We start from the raw sequence: 20,698 nt of genomic DNA, 5'->3' as shown, positions 1-20,698 counted from the left end.
TCTGTGGTGACACTACACTGCTGTAGGATAAGCTACTGGAGTGGTGTGATGGCTCAACAGTGAGGCTGAAGCACAAGGCCAGTCTCATATAAGAGGGATGCAGGGGCCGAGCCACCAAGACTGCAGTGGGAGCACGACTGGGTCAGTTCGGATCAGTCAGAAGACAGAAAGAGCATCTGGAAATAAAAGAAACCTTTTCCTGACAGAAAAAAGCAAGAAACCAAAGCCAGCCCATTGGGCGACGGTGCTGAATCAGTACAAACACACGGATCTAGACCTTGCTTGTGCAGGCTCCTGCCGGACTAGGCCTTGCTCCCAATTCACCTGGGGAGGCATGCTCCAGGCCTACAGTGCTGGCAGGGTCAGGCCAGCAGAACCTCACGCTTTGTGAAATAAAACTTCAAAAACTAGAAAACAAACAAAAAAAGAAACCAGGGAAGGAAAAAGCAAATTCCATTGGGTAAGCGGTAGTTCTGCCTGGCCGAGGCTGCAGACTGGCTGGTCTGTCCTGAACACTAATCTCCATGTCTTGTACCCATGTGAGCCTTTCACTCCAGCCCCTCTCCCACGCATTCCAGGCAGAGTGCACTGAAAGATGTGACTGAAGCAGCTGCTCTCCCCCGGGGGAGTCAAGCATTTTGCCACATCTGAAAGTCTCTAGCACTTACTTCCTTTACCGTGATTGTAAAGGTCACCACATGCAGTATGGCCACTTCATCTGGGATCTTTTCTTAACACATTTTTATGCTGACTTTACTATTTTAATTCTTTGTTTGGAATGTATTTTTTTTTCTCATTTCTTCTGTGTGTAACAGCAATTAAAAATATTAATTTACTGGGTATTTTTACTGTGCAGATACAATGTCTCCTTGTTCATTTTCTGTTTCTGTGACAGTTTCAGCATGGAGTACGTAGCCAACGGAACCTCTGCAGCAGGCAGTTTTCTGCCACTGTTATGCCCATCAGTCGTGTAGCTCTGCCCTGGAGCTACCCAGCGCCCCACTGAAGCAGACTGACACTGTCACAGCTGGCTACAGTATTCCTGTCTGGGGAACCCTGAAACAGAGCCACGGGCACCCCACAGAGCACATCCAACATAAACTTACCAGGCACCACTGCAGTGATGGCGCCTGGCCCATGTTACAACACGTCCCGGGTGCCCTGGGATGCAGAGTCCTGAACCACGCTTGCCCCTTGCTGCTACAGCCAGTCCCACGTACAACGACTATTTGTCCACACTTTCAGGGAGAAGGCAGCTTGCTGCAAAGGATTGCTCTGGGAAAGTTGTTCGCTGCCCAGAAATCCCAGACAAATGGCCAGGTCTCTCTTCCCCCCTGCCCCAGCAAAAATTTCCAGGAGGAAAAAGTAGGGTAGTATGGACATTTTTCTCTGATTGGGGATCTAATGCCAGTTTCTTCAGCTGTTTGATGCAGTGGCACAGATATTTGGTTTCCTGAACCAGGCCATCTGTCACCAGTGGAACAGGTTTCAAGGATTTATAGCATAGAAACACAGAGTGTGTAACTGCTCCCAGTCAATTAAATGGATCCGCCCACAGGCTTAACACAGACTTCTTCATACTCCTTTTCTGAAGTGGAGTGATTCCTGATGTGAGAATGAATCAGTACCAGGCAGAAATACTACCAAGTTATTTTTAAAGCAGCTTGAAGGGGTTAACGGCAGGCAAAAGCGGGTGCTTCTTTTCTCTTTCTTTAATTTGGTCCTTCAGAATTCCTTTAAAAACTTAGAGGCCCGCTAGGAGGAGCATCCTGTTTCCTCACACCTCCTTCCTAGCTCCAGATGGAACAAGGGTAGCAAAATATTCTCAGACTGAGCATGTGTTTGGCTACTTTTATTCCACAGCTGGCGCCTGGAAGTACTCACTCTAACTTAAAAGAGCCAGCACCAATGTATATATATGTGTATTTATCTATCTGTCAATCTGTTGATCCTTCAATTATTCAGATATTCTGTAATTCCTTATCTAGTCTTGACCACCAGCAGGGAAGTTCCTGGACCCTTCTGGATCTCAAGTTTTACCTTCTACAGCCAGCTCCTTCACAAAGTGACTCGCTGCAGACTGTATTTACTTCCTTGGTATTGCAAGGATTTAAGTGCTTCAGATTTATGGCTTACTCTGTTTATATACAGTCTGACATAATGAAGTCTGACATCATGGAGGTCCTGCTGGGCTATCTGGGGACATGGAGACAGAACCCAAGTCTCCTCTTGAACTTAGAAACAGAATTCTCACTGACCAGTGCGGAAGCAAACTGATATCTAGAAAAGAGAACTGCAATCTTTGGCTTCTTTATTACCATTAAGATACATTAGCAGATGGTATTAGAAACATCACCTTTAACATTCACCCTGCTGTTTCCCTTCCTTCCAGAGGGAAGGAAGACGGAAACATCAGAAGCATCCCTCCTGAGCAGAAGCCCCACTCTACCACCTGGTTTAACCAACCATTACAGAAGCCAAGGGCAGTTGCATTTTGAGCCACCTAAAGACAAACTACACAGCCACAGCAACGCTGTTGTGCATGCTGGACCAGCCAGAGCTAGTTCCACTAATTACATCTTTGTTTTGACTTCCGCAAAGTTTCTGTCACTGTGTCCAGGAGGCTTTATCTTTTTCTTAAGAAAAAAAAAATAAAAAAGGAGTAAGTGCAATAATTACTGCAACCAACCCTACATTTTGAGTGCAAGTCTCACAATGTTCTGGCTAAAAAGCTTTATAAAGCTTTCCACTGTATAAAGGATAATGTTATCTGGTCACAGTTTTCATAGGAAGTGAACAGTTTGAAGTTGAGTTCTCATTTTCATTCTCATTTCCCTTTGTTGAGTTCATCACTGTTCCAAATAATTCACTTTGGGTCTAACAGGCTTTGTGTTCTCTGCAACCTGCCGCCTCCCAGCCTAAGAAAAATGATACTCGCCCCTTCTGTGCTACAACTGCAGGGAAAATGCTGCTGTGTGTCACAGAGGTGGAGTAATGCCCTATTTGATTTTGCAAATATTAAGAAAAAGGCTAGAACTGAAAACAGAAGCAGAAGAATGCAAGCATCCTTCCATAAAGGGGAGAGACAAAAAAGCATATGTTAAGAGGAGCGGAGGCAGGTATTTGAGAAACATTGCTCCCATGCAATTGGCATAGAAATCAGCAACTGAGACTCCTGCACAGCTATTTGCTCATCACTCCTTACTCCTTTTACCCTTCAACTGTCTGTCACTAGGTAAAGACCATTGAAAGTCTCTAAAAAAGTCCCTAAAGAAAGTCTTTGAAGTCCTGAAGGAAGAGTCTTTGAAGCTCTGAAGGAGCTCCCGGCCTAACAAAGAGAGCTTTCACAGGAGGTACAACGTTCTCCGGCCTACAGCACCTGACTCCAGGCAGTAACTACCCCTATTCCAGAACTAAAATCAGCAAAAATACAGTTCCTGAGGTCTAAAATAAACCTGCAGTTAAGCTCAATTTGAAGTTAATTCCTTATCTCCTAACGTCAGTTTTACAGTCTCTTATTCCAACTCCGCTTTCCCACCTGGAAACTGGAAATAGCCCCAACAGCAGAGACCCTCCTGAGAGACTGCCTAGGCAAGGTAAGGAGGAGCCTGCGGAGGCTTCAGAATTAGGCTCCCATTAAGGAATCTGAATATAAATTAGTACCCACCCACACAGTGGTTTTGCAAGCCTTGTTCCTTAGACAGCTCTGCTTGTAAACAGGTTGCTTTGCATAACTTTGAAGAGGTATGTTCCTATTGCAACAGTCCTTACCTCAACAAGCTCTGTGTGGGAAGGCAGAAGGTAAGTCCTACCCAGCAATCAGATCTCTGAGGGGATGGAAAGCTGTTCTTGTGGCCCTCAGGCCTGCTTGCCCTCCCCGAACCTAGCTGAGCAGTGCTGCCAGGGCTCCTCTTGCATCAGCCTGGCTGGCAGTGATGCCAGGCCAGGAAAAGCTCCCACTGATTTTAGGGACTAGGAAACTGTCCTCCAGCTGTGGCTTGAAACTGTGGCTTCAGGGAGAAGTGTATTAGGCAGTGCGGGAAGTGGGAGACCCAGTAACACCATGAATTCTTAAAAACTGGTAAAGAACCGCTTACAGTCTTTTAGGTGGGCACTGGCTGGCTTCAGTGAAAGAAGCGTTGCATGTATCCTACACACAAAGACAGAGGAGTTTGCTTGAAAATCAGAGCAGGAAACCCAGCGTGCACATCCTTTCCCTCCACTGACCCACACTGAGCTACTTCCACATTAGCAGAGAGAACCAAACCCTGGGGGGAGCTCAGCAGCTGTCAGCGGGCTGTCCAGAAGCAATGATCACAGACAAAAATAACCTTAAAAGATCTTTCCAAATATAGTCCCTCGTTATTGGTGCTGTATCAGTTTCATTTCAAGCTGTGCCTGGCAGTGTCTGTGTCTTGTTCCCTTTAAGAGAACACTCACAGGTCTTGAGGCACCAGGGCCTTTCTCTTGAAAGGGAGAATGGGGGAAACATACTTCACTGTCATGGCAGACAAAAGGATGGAGAATTCTTGCTCTCAAATGTTTAACCTTGAAGGCTCCCTAGTTAATCAATCATAAGCAGGGTGAGCTTACCAGGGGCTGATGAAACTCACAGGACAGCTGTTTCAAGGTACTGGTGTACATATTGTAAGACCACTCTGCAAGCTCTAAGTTTGAGCATGGTGACATGGGGAAACCACATGTGGGTCATGGGTTACTGTTCGTAAAACTTCACTCCATGGTCCTGGAAGTGTTCAGTCTCCCAGGACCAATTTGAGCCAGTTAGAACCAAGCTGTGTATTACAACCTGAATTAAAGCTTCACTGGGTACTTCCAGCATGAAAAAAAACAGAGAGAGGGCAATATGAAATGTCTGGTTTTCTTCCTTTTTGTGTCTTGGAAATTTTTACTAGCTTTCATACAATGCTGGCAAAATCCTGCCATTTCACAATGGAAGAAAACAGATCCACCCAGTGCAGTGTCTGTGGTATCTGCAAAAAAAGCACAAAACTGTTGGCAGAAAGCTCCTCCAAGCAGTCAACTGGTGCAAAGTATGCCACTGGTGCAGGGCAAGCCTGGTTAGGGAAGAGAAATAGCCATATTTGCTTTTGAGCCATCTAGGGAATTCATTAGACCTGCTAACCAAAATAAGCCATTTTAAGGGACCCACTACTACCTTCAAGCAACTGAAGGCAAATCTCAGTGACTTCAGAGAAAGACAAAATCAGAGTTAAGCTGCTTTTGGATATGAAGGTAAGTTCTTACAATGTGGCCCTTGCAGCTCCAGCTGCAAACTGAGCAATCTCTTCCTCTGTGGGACAAGGATGGGAGCCAAACTGGACTAGAGAAGTGTGATCCTCAGTGCCAGTCCCAGTAAGTGCACTTGCCCTGGAAAATTGCAGGGTGTAAACCATACTTGGAGACATTAAATCTATGGTTATTCAACCTGTAGGGAATCATCCCCAACAAATAACAGTGGCTGCAAACTGACTTACCACAGATGATCAGCTTGCAGCTGCAAGTTGTAGGGATCATAAGCAGACAGATGCTACTTGTTAGCAGAAGCACAACTTAGACTTGGATGTGATAATAATATTACCCTTGTACAGGGTCACTGTTGGGTGGGGGTTGTTGGTGAAAGCACAGCTCATGGTGCAGTCATTGCCATTACTCATGCTGTGGTCCTTCAGTGGGGCGATGAAATAGGAAGCACAGTCCTTCCTGGGATGCTCCTTCATCTTGAAGTCAAAACACTCTGCTGAGGACAGAGTGACTATGGACTGCTTCACAGTGCACTGTCTGTTGCAAATACAAACATGCAAAGACAGAGCCAGCACCATCAAGACAGAGTCTTCTCCTGCACAAGCACAAATCCAACGAGCTTGGGTATGACATTTCATGACCTGAGCCAGGGAAAACTTGGGGAGGAGGAAAAATGAACAATACACCATGTTACCCTCATCATCTGACCAGCATACCTATCTCACATGTAAACAAATGCAAACTGAAAAGCAAGAGAGGAAGGCATCAGAAATCTCATTCTCCCAATAATCTTCTATGCAACTGTAAGCAAACAATTAATTTCTTTGTTTCTTGATCTGTAAATAAGGTGTCAGGTTTTTGCTCCATGGGGATATATCGATGCCTTCTCTCACTAATGCTGTTAAACTGTAAAGTGCTTTTGGATATTTAGCTCCCAAGGCACTTTAGAAATGCATGATTAAATTACAACCAATTATAAACCAAAGCAGGTGATCTTGTAAAGAAAGGTATATTGCTTTGCTGGCACTGCTCTGAGGCACTAATAGTCTACAGAATGCTCTGGGGGAATCAAGGGGAACTGCATGTGCAATTTAATTTCCATTGTCCACTGTAAGTCTTCCATTTTCAGCCTGTATTTATACACATTTCTTGAAGTCTTTATTATCTCCTTTTGCATTAGCATGGGGTCCCATCAGGCAAATTCCCTGGGTCCTAAAAGTAACACTGTATGGCAAAATTGTCCTATGAGATGACACTCTCAGAAAACAGCTGTATCTCCTCCTTATCCTTAAGAGTTTTTCTACCATCGCTCAGGTTTGCACAAATAACTTTGTGACTTACCATTTATAATGAAGAATAAGAAAACAGTTCACATCTGCTGGTGTCCTGTTGTCCTGCCTGAAGACAGGCAGGCTGTTATCAAAGGAATGTACTTGCAAGGCACAACCAACCTAGCTTTTCCTCCATTTACTACTTTTTTATACTACTCACCTACATACACAGAAGTTACTGTAGTTATTTTAGACTCCGTAAGATCCAGGCCTAGAGTATTTCCATACAAGAATACAACTACAGCCACATAACTGAAAGTGCTCTTTCTCAGCTGCACGTATAACTGAAGTAACATACCTATGGTCTAGTTAAATTGATCAAGGAAGGCTGATTGTTAAATACAAATATGCAGTGTGACACTTGATTACTCATTTTAGTGCATCATGCTCTTATTTTAATGTATTGTTCATTCCTCATAATGGGATTAGAAGACTTGTAGCAGCATGTGGATAGGCTTCTGAAGAAATATATGCATAGTCTGGTAATATATGTTAATATAGATTTTGTTTTATATTACTATATTGTTTATTACAACAGGCATAGGCCAAAGCAAAAAAAAAAAAAAATTGGCTTGTATCTCACTATTTAGAGTAACTGTATTCTGCTTTGCCCCAGACTGGGCAGAAGAATCACTTACTATTTTGATTTGATGAGCTGGGGCACATTCAGTTTTGTTTGGGAGGAACTGCTAATGAGATATTGTTATTACTGATTAGGTCTGAGCAGGGAGCAACTGAACAAAAGAGAAGGTGTTTACCTGATGGGATGACTTCCGAGTGTTTAATTTCATGTGGTTTTAGGGACAACTTAATAGCTTCTGGCCCAGAAAAACTGTCACACAGTCTCCTACATGTGACAGAATTTTTGCTTTTCATTTAGGAAACAAAACCCAGTCAGACTGGAAACATGCTACAAGAAAAATGACTTGTAAACACCAATCTTTTGTTACATCAAGACACGATAATATCACCCTCCCTGTGCATGGATGGCCCCTACTGTCTTGAATTTTAATTTAAAGAGCATCTGTATGAACTGCTATGTAATGTGCTACACATATATGTAGTAAAAAGAAGCCTGGTCCTGAAGAGATTGCCATCAAAGGCATGGGGTAGGACAGAAGGTATTCTTGTGTCTATTCCCCAGGTGGGGACCTGAGGTGCCAAACAGGTTAGTGATATACCCAAGGCCACAGAGGGAGCCTAACCTTAGTCCACAGTTTTGCATACCAGAGCACCCATCTTCCTCCAGCGGCATCACAAGTTTTTGTGCTTACCTCTGTCTTTGGAGATGTACTGCTGCTCCTGTGAATCCAGAGGGTCAGTGTCCCCAGTGTCATTGCAGGCAATGACTCAGAAGTATTTCCTCCCTGGGAGCGGGCCTGTGACAGTGTACTTATTGCTGTAGACATTCTCTATGGCTCTGAACGACGTGGCGGTACTGACATCACATTTCAGGACACCATAATAAGTCTAGTAGTTGTCTTCTACATTTGAGCTGTCATTTAGGGTCACAGTGTTTGGGACTTCCTCAACCAGTTTCAGATTAGTGGGTTGTCCGGAGAAATCTAAGAATTAATGAGCACATTTAAGTATTGTTTGGGACCCTCCCTCTGTCCTTTACTGGGGCAAAATTTTTCACCTCAGCTCCTCCCTCGTAAAGTCCCTATGTGTCTAGGAAAGTACTTCTTTCCTTGATTTTTTTCTACCCTGAGGAACCTGAGAACCAATTTGCTCTGTGTGTGTAATTCCCTTCTGATGAAAAAATAGTTTTAAACTGTTAGTGCGGTTAGTTTTAAACAGCACTCTCTGAAGAGATGACAAGTACAACATACACTGCAGAGGGCCCTAACCCCCAGCAGATCATTATAGTAATAGGAGTCTCTCTAGGAAGCAAGGCAGCCTGCTTCCACTTGGCTGTCATAGACCCACTTGCAACAGAAATGATGTCACCAGACTGCTGAGGGGACACTGTTGTGTTAGTGCTGTTATGGGGATTTGCCTAATCAAATAATGGCATGAAAAACAAGGCAGCATTTGGGGATGTCTGGAGCAGTAACAGCTTCACCCTTTCCCTCCACTTTGGATGGAGTGAGCGATGCCCCAGCAATACCTTCCTTATCCCTCAGCTCTGAGCCATGCTGCTCCCCTGCTTGGCTCAGCTAACTGTCTCTGAGCTTGCACAAAGGTGTGACTTCGGAAACACAGTGACAAGAGGTAGGAAAATCCTTTCTGACCAGGGAGTCTTTTGCCTCTTGAGTGGAAACATTACAGTTTGGATCACTCCTATGGCATTTTTTGGATAAGGGGTATGTATGATTTGGATTGTTTGTCTTTTTTCAAGGAAAAAAAAGAACCTTCCCAACTCTAGTATTGATGCAGAAATTGTGTGAAATTTCCATCAGCAGAGGAATAGTCCCTGTCGATACCCAAAGGTGACCGAGGTGCTCAAGTTTGCTCTCTACTGTCCCTGCAAATTGCATTTGAATGTTGTAAAGGGCTTCTCCATAACTATTTTTGAGGATGATCTGGTACAGGTCAGAAACAAATCACTTGGTGCTGTGGATAAGGCCTGGGAATGGTTCTTGCCATCCCTCTTGTTGATATGCCTTCTTTTTGCCACGTCACTGGTGTTGGTGGGGAGCCCTGGCCAAGAGAAACGTGCAGCTATACTGTTCTGCTTCCTGACCTGGGTGGCAATAGAAGCAAACCACATATTTGAGAACAGAAGGGATATCTGTGTCTACAGGAGCCACTTGTACATGATCAGCCTGATAGAAAAGTATTTCAAGGACAGCAATCTCAGAGATTTCTACAAGCTGTAAAGGCAATGGCAGGCTTTGTCCTCAGCAAAGTGCACAGAACTTGCTTGGCTTGGGAGATGCCACATAAACCTTATGCTACAGTTCATTAGTTTGGCCATCTTGAAAGCTGAGGGAAAACAGCTGGTGTGATACAGATAAACTTGTACAATTTAGACCGAGAGATACATTCTTAGGCTGGGGCTGATTCTGCAAGGTACTGTAGAGCCTCAGTTCGTGCAGAAGTCTAGTCTTAAAAAAAAGGAAAGCACAGAAGTTGCCCTTAGCCTCTACAGAAATGAGCTTAACATCCATGTTAATAGAAATTGTACCTCAGAAAGGACAGCGTTGGGACCTCAAGCGTTGTCTTTACAACCTGTTCACTCCCCTGGGTCACTCAAGGCTTAATCAAGAATGATTTCACGTCAGTTAGTGTGAACTGTAGTTGCATGCTTGAAAAATTCTGCTTCTTGTGATGAATCAGAGAGCTTCCCCAATGTTTTATGGTTTGCTGAACACTGTTGCTCCAGCTGCAGACGGCTGGATTGCGCAGCTGACAAACTTGCGTGTGCAGATGCCCCTCTACCCTAGCCACCACAGGGAGGCTTGTAAAAAGACTAACCATAAAAATAGTGAGCTGTTATGCAGGACTTCATGAACCTGAAGCACCACATGAGTTTTCTCAAATAGTCAACTTCTTTGAAACCCAAGTGACAGCTCATGTGATAAAGGCCAAAGGACAGCTACAGCCTCCATAGCCCTGCCAGCTGCATTTCACCAGATGTCCAAGAAAACTCTAATTGCAGGATTTCTCCTGTAACAGGGAAAGATGTATGAATGCATGGTGCTGTCCCAGCACAAACCACCATGTGGCTCTTCAGCCTCACAGTCAGATCAAATCTATGGGAGGGATAAAAGAAAAACAGAGGGAGAGAAAATTAAAAATTAAGAGTGAGAGATGGAACAGAAAAATAAAGCCATTCTTCAGTCTGTTGAGTCATGCCTGGAGAAGTGAATGACAGACTGGAAGAAGAAACCTCCAAACTGTTTCAGCAGAAGACAGCTAGTGTACAGGTTGCAATGTTGCCAGCTCTTTTCCTAATACCTGTACCACCACAAAAGAAACATTAATGCCTTCAACAGCTTAGTGATGATCATCTATTCAGGACAATTTCAGGTAAGGAAGGTGGGACAGAAACATTTAAAAATAGTTCATGTAAAATGTGAATGAGAACAAAGAAAAAGAAGAGGCAGCTTTAATGCCTCATTAGATGATTTTACTGTCCACCTTCTGCCACAACCAATTTTGTATATTGTCTGTTTCTTATAGGACTTCTCATACTCTTCAGTATGGTACTGCAGGTTGCTATTTGACACCAAAGAAGTTTGTCTGGAGCCTGCAGTCTCTTTGAGATATTTGGGGGTTTCTCTATTTGGAGATGCGGTCACAAAGCTGTGCTGTACGGACTAATTGTGTAGTTCCAAAAAGGGAAACAAACATTTATTGTATTGGTCACCTGGATGTTGTCTTCTGAGACTTCCTCAGTCAAGCCTAAATGTCCCTCTATAGGAATCAGTGCTATATAATGTGACTCTTCATGCATCTAATGACATCACTCTAATCATGCACCTTTTCTTGCTAGTATTACTGCTACTGAGGGCAGTCAGCACCATGCTTTTTTACCTGGGAGTATCTTAGACATAAAAAGTTTGAATTTCCTAATTAATAATTAAGCAACTGTAAGTCCTAACCAATAAAGATTCAAATACTTTGCTACCTCAAATAGTAAACTATCTAGGGATTTCATGGCAGGTCATGATATTTCCATTCTCAAAACATAATTAGTGTCTTTGGAGCATGACGTCCAATAATATTATTTCAACTTTAGCATGCTGGCACCTGACTGTTCATCCCATTCCAACAAGCGCCCAAAAGAGTTATAAACCTGTCTCAGTACCACCATATTTACAAAAAAATGGGCATTTCAACATGATGGTTTACTAGCTGTAGTACCTACCCTCCTAACCCACAGTCAGACTACAGTATCCATGACAGGTAGTAGAGAATCTTCAACGTTTGAGATTTGATGTGAGAGGTCAGATGGTGGAAGAAACAACTGCCATTATACCTGACATACACATTCAGGGGACGGCTCAGCAAGAAGAATGGCAGAATTATTTTAATTTGACTCAAGGACTGCACAGCTTGTGCTATTGTCCATCTTTTCTCAGCACCTCTGAAAACTCAGCAAAAAGAAGCAGAGCTGTGATGCTAAACGTGCAAGATTCATTTGGTAACCCTTTACAAAATGAGGTATACTTTAAAAACAGAAGTAACAGATGATAGATGGGAGTTCCAGCTGGATGTATACTGCAGGTCTTACCTGAAGGTGGGATTGCTAGAATTCCTTCCTGTAACTCCACTGCTTCTCCCATACCAGCTTCATTCACAGCTTGGCTTCAGAGGTAGTATTTGTCTCTCCTGCAAGCTTCCCACGGTGTAAGTGGTACTAGAGATAGGGATCTTGGTGCGTTTTGTCCATTTCTTGATGTTCTCAGCTCACATGCCTAGTATGCGTCCTGACAGCACATCTTCCTGGTCTTGCTCCTGCCAGGCTAAGGAAATGCTGCAGTTGGAAAAATCCGCCACTTGCAGCAATCCTGGAGGCTCAGTGATAGCAGGAGAGCTGTGACACACTACTGTACCTGCAGGCCTATGTTTGCATATGTGAATATAGAGCTCCTCCTATTTCAAGATGCCAAACCTGCAAGGTTTTAGGATAAAAGGAGCTTTAATAAACACAGAGCAAATTCTGTCCAACAAAACAATGCAGTTCCTAAAATGGTGCATACATGTAGACCCTGTTCCCGGGCTGGCCATTTAAGGAAAATCCTCACAACATGTGACATGAGACCATCTGAATTCCGCTACGAAAGGGAACCTTCTTCTAACACTGTCCACCACTCATTCTCCACACATGTATCTGGGAGAGGTGTCTAGTATTAAAGATTTGCTTCTGTCTCTTCCTAGCTAACTGGTGAGCTCTGCAATACATTTCCTATAATCAGTTGTGTATGGCTTTGAGTGCCCGGTGTCTCTTCTTGTTTGATAAATCTCTCTTACAGTCCTGTGTAGAGTGGACAGGTGCTATCTGGACTGCTTGGATTAGTGAATTTGCATACTGGCTTGCAAGATCCTGATAATGTTCTTCAAGTTCAGTTGCCAAAGATTACAGTACCTCTAATTAACAGTCATTTTTGAAAATACAGATCTTGCTTTTTGCTCTTTAGTCCACCTTACAGCAGTCCAGTTAGATCTCCATAATATATAAGAAGAGCAGAAGATGGGACATTAAAAAATATCTGTATGTTTTTAATCAAATGAAATTATCAGCTAAAATGCAATGACCTCCCCCTGCCATCCCAACCCCTAAAAAGTCAACCCATGCAGCATGCCATGACAAACTTAATGCTAATGGCTTTTATACAGAACGCTCATATGAGCACACAGGGTCATCAGGAATACGGTATATATGGACAGTACATATTTTCCTAGTCCTAATGTGAAATAATGCAAGCTTTCAAATAGAAGAAGAATCATAGCTTCAGGCTTTAAACTGTTTTTGTGTTGTCTTCTGATGTAAAGGAACCTGAATGCTTTCCCATCTGAGTAACTATTTAACCTCAAGGCTCTTGTCTACTACATAGAATTCTCTTGTTTTTTAGCTATACTGGCTTCCACACTCAGCCAGTTTTTTTTTTTTTTTTTTTTTTTTCTAAATTATGTGCACCTATTAAGGCCCACTCCTGTATCTATTACAAAATTCCATCGATAGTTTAAGCTATTTATTGATGGCCTCTGACAGTTTTTAAAATGCTTTAGTTATATGGTCATATAGAGTAAGAATAACTGGCACAAAATAAAATCTGCTGATTTCAGCATTTCTGAGGCTACTGTAACCCCCTGGAGTTTGCCTGTGATTTTGATCAGTCCAGAATTAGGCACAGATTCTTCACTAGTAAAAATCCAGTATCAAAATAAAAGAATGTAAGAAACTTCCATGAATTCCGCAAGAGCTTTCTCTTCTTTTACAAGGGTTGATGGGGGACTGATGAAAGGAGCATAGTAACATGTATGAGAAATTATTTTGTTTGTCATACCTATACATGAACATTATCAACTTCTAGTGCTTAAGGTGGGAATCTCTTACTATGTCCTTATTTTAATGGTTCCACATTTTAAGTGAATAATATCACACTTTCAAGCATTTACAATGTAATTACATTTACAGCCAACAGTATTAGGGCCTTCCTTAATGTTTAGTTAAGCTGTAAACACAATGAAGTCCATTACATTGAGCCAGCCTGGAATTTGCCACAGTCCTTCAGACTTCTGTCATAAATGCATAAATCTGATCATCATATAGACGTTTAGGAAAACTAGACATTAAACAGTGGAAGAAACATAGTGATGGGATCCTTTGCAATGAGAGGTTGAGGGCATGCTGAGAAGTCCAAGGCCTGCATGGTTCACAGCTATCACATGGAACTCATTCTGTATCCACCAGAAAACCATCCATTTTGAATCTGGTACCTAGAGACATACATGTTGCAATTATACAACTGTCTAATCACCCATAAAAATGTTCTTAAGTGCTCACTGGTTTTGGTTGGGTTTTTTTTTTAATTGCTTTTGGATTGAGATAAACCAAGAAGACATTTCAGCTCACAAACTACTGGAGAACAATACAAATTTCAGGGGTTCAGGGAGCCCCTTAACTAGGTCTAACCTTCGCTTCTCCAGTGGTCTGCTTCATTTAAATATCTCTCTCTCTAAGGAGGAGATGGAATTTTGATGCATACAATAAAAGGCAAAATGCATAATTTGCTTTCCACTAGATTATGGTCTATAGCCTGGTATAATCATACATGCTGGGGAAAAATAGTTTCATGTCTTGCTGCACTGACTTCAGTGGGATTGCCCATGAGGTAACAAACTCAGAGTGGCCAAGCCTTTCACAACTTAGCCTTCAAACAAGGTTAAACTTCCATTCAGTCCTGAAAAAAACCCTCAGCAATTAAGTAATTTGCATTATTAAGTGTTTCCATTCTTTACCATGAGTAATAATGGTGCTTTAAAGAGGATATTATTGGATAGTGTGATTGATTGTAACTTAATGTGAAAGTCCAACATTTTGAATGAGACAGAGGAAAGAATCCAAGAAAGAACCAAAATATTAACAGAAAAGGAAAAGCAAAAGTCTCGTTAGTCAGATGCTGCTGTTGATAGGAACACTCCCATGTGTTATACAAGCTGTGCTAAGCATGGATCATATGGTTGCTATCTGATGGATACAACAAAATCAGTCACTTGTTTAATTCAGTTCTGGTCTAAGTCAAGGAAAAGCAGTCAAATTTAGGCAGGGAGAAATGTAAAATATAGGTGTTTGAAATTAGGCAGCCAAATCCATAGGTGTGACTTTCAGAGGTGCTGAGTGTTCTGCCCTCTCATCGTTGCTCGTGGGTATCAAGTGATTTCTATTTGAGGGCTGAAAAATCTCGCTTTGAACAGCGTATGTCAAAATGTGTATCTTGCTAGATGCCACGATGACATTTTCCTTGACTAATCAATACTCAGCTTTGCATTCAAAGCTTATCTAACTTTCTTTCTGCCTACATAAAACAGATAATAATCTTGGTCTGACCTTGGACTGGCTCCTTGGTGATTGGAACACAAAGATCGCTGCCTTTCTTCCTTTTTTTTTTTATGATGTAACCTTGCACTGGAGAGCGTCCATCCAGGGCTGGGAAGTTCCAGGTGATGGTGACATCTTCTTTCCTGACATCTACAACTTGAGGCTGAGACACCTGTCTCGAAGGCTCTACACAGAAGAAAATCAAATTAGCACAGTACAATCAGAATTCATTGACTCCAAGTTGTGTGTATGTGTTGTGCGTGTGTATAAATATATATGTATGTATCTACGGCAAGAAGTCAAGGATAGTAACTTGTATCTTAAGGTTTATTCATGTCCACAAACCTTTTTCTAAAGATTATTTCTTTGCCATCTACTTCCCTTTGTCATTTCAAATGTTGAAACATTTCAATTCTTGCACTTATTCCAAAAATGAGCTCTTTCTGCAATGCATTACAGAGCAGCTCAGGAATGCCTTCCCTAATCCACATGAAGTTTGGACAAAAATGGGAAGTTTTAGGTGAGAATCAATACATTTACTTCAATTTGGTAATTTTTTCTCTGAAATGTTTCAATAGGCCAGACTTGCTGTTTGCACTGCATCTTCTGATACATTCTGGCCTTGGGGAAAGGGGACTGCAAATCCCCTTTCATTGGGGATCCCAGTCCATAAAGGAAAAATGGGAACAGGAGGTTACCAACTATAACTCCCAGAAGATAGTTAAGCAGTGTTTTCTAACCAAGTTAGTTTTTGGCTGACATATTTTCTTTTTTGGCTACAAAACAAAATGTTTTTAAGCATTCCCTTTTAAACTATCTTCCCTCCTCCCCCACAATATTTTCCAGAGAAAGCCACTTTTCATTTCTGCTGTATCCCACGAAGCTTACGTAACTGACACTGGAACAGTGTGTCAGTCAGTCCTCTCTTGTGGCCAGTCCACGTCGAGGGGTTTCTAAGTCCACAAACACTTGCAGTGAAAGGACCTGGGTATTTGTTTGATCCTGGCTATCAGCCTAAGCACAAAGCAGCTTCTAAGCTCTGTCCTTGGAATTTGTCCCCTGAAGCACAGGGGACGGTGTTCTTTTGGGGACTTGCAGGGAGGAAGAAGACAAACATGATGGGAAGCAGGACTGTGAGACCATGTTAAAAACAGCGGGTTAATAGGCTCTCCAGCAAAATTTTCTCCTATTTCCATGGGCTTGATGAGGCCCTCAGAGTTGATGGCACATATTCTGAATTAGTAGGTTTTCCCTTCCTCCACCTTCTCTGTAGCAAATGTGGTCTAGTTGCTCTCCAGCAGCCCTACTTGATCCACGATTTTTTTTCCAGCCTTCCCCCTTTTGATGACGAAGTGAGTCACCTGCTTTCCTCCATTGCCTTTGGGTGCTTTCCATCTCATTTTGCATTTTCCCCATGTGTTACAGGAATTCTGCTTTCCCCTGTGGGGGTTTTAGTTTGTCTGCAGTGTGAGCAGCTGAGCAGAGTGACATGGAGGGTTGTTATTTAGAGGGTCATATACTGTCATGATGTAAATCGGTGTAGATTACAGCAAAACTAAATTGTCTTGAATCACTTGATTTGATAACTCAGAAAGTCTGCTCCACTGCAAGATTTTTAAAAAGAAAGTCTGAATTACAGTGTCTGTAACAATATCTACCAGTGATTGTCCTGCTATAAAATGATTCATTTGGGATCTACTAACAAAGTCGAGGTAAGGATTGCCAGAAGCTGACTGACAGTCATTTTTCAAATTCAGCATAATGGCTCGGCTGTCTTCTCTCACACAGGTTTTGATCGTGCGTAACGCAGTCACTGGCTTTGTCCATCACCACTTTCTCTTCCTCTGTCACCTCAATACCATCTTTGAACCTTGTGACTTTGGGCATTGGCTTTGCCTTGAAAGGCACCTTGATGTTTGCTGTATGCTTAGTCTTCACAGTAACCCTGTCTGCAGCAAAAAGCTCGAGGACAGATTCTTCAATAACAGGAGAATCTGGAAAGAACAGAGACATCTGAAAGCTGCAGCTGCAAATGTAGCTTGACATCTTCCCTGAGTCTGCGAGTTCCCGGAAAAGGTGGTCCAAAGCTGGGCCCTTCATACACTCCTTCATGTTTTTAATATAAGAATCCTGTATTTTGTGTAAGTCTTCAGGGACCCTCAAAATCTTCAGCGTGTTTTGATTCAGTTAATTTAGTTCTGTTTCTTGTACAGGGAGCCGGCTGACCTCCTTTAGTTGTTCAGCTCAGCAGAAAAAGAGGGACCTCTGGGAAATAGCAAGCCCCAAAGCTCGTCACTTTCCGAGGGCCTGGAGATTTGATTCCAGGCAGTTTCTAAGTTTTGCAAGGCAAAAGAAGAAGCCCTTTTTGCTGTAAGGCCACACTGGGATCTCTATGATCATGATAAAGACAGTAGAATCAAAGTTAGGTACTGCTTGCAAAGAAAATGATCCCTCATTTGTTACAGAATAATATGGGAAAATGATAAGGATGACCTGCACACAATAAAGAAAAATAACCAGGTTCCTAAACATATTTCCTGTTTTCCCTTTTATTTTTTGTCACATAACACGTATGTTTAGAAATTACAATCTTGTGCTGAAAGTCATAAAAAGTAATTAAAAATTTTTTTTGAATGCAGGAAAACCAATGCTCCCTATTCCAAAGCTTTGCTGTGGTTGGGTTTTTACTGCAACACAGGTATGATAAATATTCGGTACTGCAGCTATAGCATCCTTACAGCTGCGTTTGTCCCACTCTCCGTGTGGCGGTATCTATCCACTTTGCTTTGATTCAGCAGACAGAAAGAGGCTTATTTCCGTGCTGCAGACAAGTCTGCAAGTCCATCTGGCGCCATCTGGCTGCCAAGAGCTGAGTAATACTCATATTTATATATTTCTATATATAATTTCAGAAAAGGTGTTTTTCTTGTTGCTCATGACAACAGTGTTTGAAGTAAAGGCTCAGGCCAAAATTCTTGATCACTGATTTATAAACACAGAAACCTATTCTTAGTCACTTATAATCAACCAGTACAACTGTTCAATTTTCTCCCCTTGGGGAACAAAGAAGCAGAAAGAAGAGGTTTTGCTCAAGCACACAGATAAGCCTGTAAAATGGTGCAGGCCCAGGTAAGGAGACCTGGTGAAGCACAGATTCTGCAAGTGTTTGTGTACACCTAGTAAAGAGCAGTAAGTAGATGGGGTGGCTACCTCCAACGGCAATTGTTGCTCCACTCTCAGCCCCCTTGGCTCTGAATGTCTACCTCCCTTCACGCTCCTCTCGCATTCTGTCAATGACAGGTTTGTGGATGGCTCCCTGCTTCACTACCCGGATCCTCTTCGTGTCAGTAATCTGACAAGAAGACTGAGGCAGGAAACAACCCACATTGCAACAAACACCATCTCCAACCCTGTCCCTGAATCCTCTGATCAGAGTTTCCTGCTCTAAGATGACTAAGCGGTCAGGATTCCTTGCTCCTACTCTGGTAAAATGCTCTGTGATCTATGGACAAAACAAATTCAGTGTTATGTGGACAGAGTGATCTGTGCATCTGCATAGATGAGCCACATGGCATGTAACGAAGGGTGTGCATTTGCATGCAAAGTATACATTTACTGATTACTCTGAAAATCAGAGCCTGGGAGAGGCAGAAGGGTGGGTGGTGAGAAACCAACCTTGTAGGAAAGAATGCAAGTCTACAGGCTGAGAAAATGGGTGAGAAAAATGTAAAAGCATCTTTACAGGAGACCGGGAAAGAAAACTTTGAAAAAGCCAAGATTCAAAGCCAAAACTTAGTAAGACTGAGGCTATAGTAGACTCGGAAAGATTAGATCCATTCTTGTCTGATCTGTCCATCCGTTTGTCCTTAGTCAAAAGCCCTTTATCAAAAACAGGCCAAGCCCTACAGTAGCTATTTGGAGAAAACCTACCACTAGGGTTTTGCAGCCTTTCATTATACTGACAATACCATGGGCATTTTACCTATTTGCTGTCATTGAGCCATATTCCCTCCCCCTTTGCGCCATTCAGGACAACACAGATTTCATCAGGATCCCCAATTAGAACATGAATGCCACACACATGCTCTTCATGGTTACAAATGTCTCTGGAAAGAAGTCGTGGTGGAAGCACATGAACAGAAAAACTGCAGAATAATAGTTGACTGAGCACTTCCAACACCAAGGAGGTATTTAATGGCAGGGAGACCTCATAACAAAATGGACAGGCCCTCAGGACATAAGTGGTTTAGTGAATTGGACATCATGGGAAGCAAGGGGGATGAAGAAAGGCTGTTCCTAACTTTGAAATTCACCTCCAGCCTAAGCTGACAGCATGAAGCTAAGCTTTCCAACTTTTTTTCCTGCTCTTAACAGCCTTGTGTCTTTCCATAAAGATCATAGACTTAAGTTTACAGCATCAACAATGCTACTGCAAAATTAATTCACAAAATAAAAGTGATATTAAATATTTACCAGCCTCATGTTGTGCTGCTGGTCCTCAGCAGACTGCAGTCAAAGGTCCCATGGGTGGCTTTAAAGAATCAGGATAAGAATTCATTAGGACGACCCTGATGAAAATGAAAAACATGGTACACTTTACTAGGCTGGCTTAGGTGACACATGCAAGGACTTAAATGGAAAATTTACTGCTTTACACTTCTACTGCTTTATACAGCAAAGGGAAGTCCTTAATTATTATCTGCATGCTACCGAGAGGGGGCACAGACTAATGGCTTATTCCATGTTAAACAATAAACAGATTGCACAGCAGTGTTATCTCAGATTAGTTTCCTAGCTGTTATAGCAAAGCAGCACTGCTCCTCTGCAGAGTTCACGGAAGAACAGTGTAAAGACTATTATTCCTCTTCTGCTTCCTCTCTTGAGCCATTCACACTTACCTTCCACAGTTACACTGGCACTGCTGTACTGCTCACTAAGGTCACTGTCTTGCATAGCCTACACTTGCTGTGCAACCTCCTGAGTCCCTCAGCTCAGCAGCGTTAATGATAAGCTCTACTCTCTTCCCTTCATGCTTCATGATGTACTGAGGAGACCTCTCAACTGCTTGTCCATTCTACATTCCCTTCAGGGTGACATCTTCAGAAGTCAGCACACACTCCAGACAGGCTCTTCCCTTCTTTGTTACTTGGGTGTTCTCGAGATTGCTGATGAACTGAATTGGGGAAGAGGTTGGCAAGAAAGAATGGCATGTACCAGCAATCACCTTATTAATAAAAACAGGTGGCTTTGCCTTTGTAGGATATAACATGGGTTCCTGTGCAGGAGAGATTCTAGGCTTAGGACTTTACTTCCAGTGTGAAAATGAGGTCTTGGTTGCTTGTCCACAAACTAGCTTTATGAGACTGTGGCTTCCAATTTTTTCAGCCCAAGCTATGGGGCTTTATGTTTCAGCTTTAGGGATTTTGCAGTTCAAACGCTGCTATCTTGCATTTGATCACCCACTGCCCAAAGATGCTTTCGTTGCATCACTTATGATCAATGAAGAGTGGCATGCTCTGAACTACACCTCCAGTCTCAACATGGAGTTCTTCAAAGTCACAGGACAGAACACCCTTAATTTTCATAGCGTGGGCCAATCCATCATCAGATG

General features: G+C 42.5%; 1 protein-coding gene across 1 annotated transcript in view; it reads right to left on the bottom strand.

Annotated features, from left to right (window-relative positions):
• Nucleotides 1-19,064, bottom strand: part of IGSF22 (immunoglobulin superfamily, member 22) — a 20,474-nt gene extending 1,410 nt beyond the window's left edge. The window contains 10 exon segments of the mRNA XM_009892040.1: nt 7,868-8,160; nt 9,063-9,162; nt 9,165-9,182; nt 9,185-9,236; nt 10,213-10,291; nt 15,069-15,273; nt 16,787-16,896; nt 16,898-17,081; nt 18,298-18,589; nt 19,056-19,064. Coding sequence (XP_009890342.1) covers nt 7,868-8,160; nt 9,063-9,162; nt 9,165-9,182; nt 9,185-9,236; nt 10,213-10,291; nt 15,069-15,273; nt 16,787-16,896; nt 16,898-17,081; nt 18,298-18,589; nt 19,056-19,064 — 1,342 coding nt within the window.
• Nucleotides 19,065-20,698: the final 1,634 nt, after the last annotated feature.

Source organism: Charadrius vociferus, unplaced genomic scaffold, assembly GCF_000708025.1.
Source record: "Charadrius vociferus isolate BGI_N301 unplaced genomic scaffold, ASM70802v2 scaffold179, whole genome shotgun sequence".
Classification (NCBI taxonomy): domain Eukaryota; kingdom Metazoa; phylum Chordata; class Aves; order Charadriiformes; family Charadriidae; genus Charadrius; species Charadrius vociferus.
This window is presented reverse-complemented; position numbering and strand designations above follow the sequence as displayed.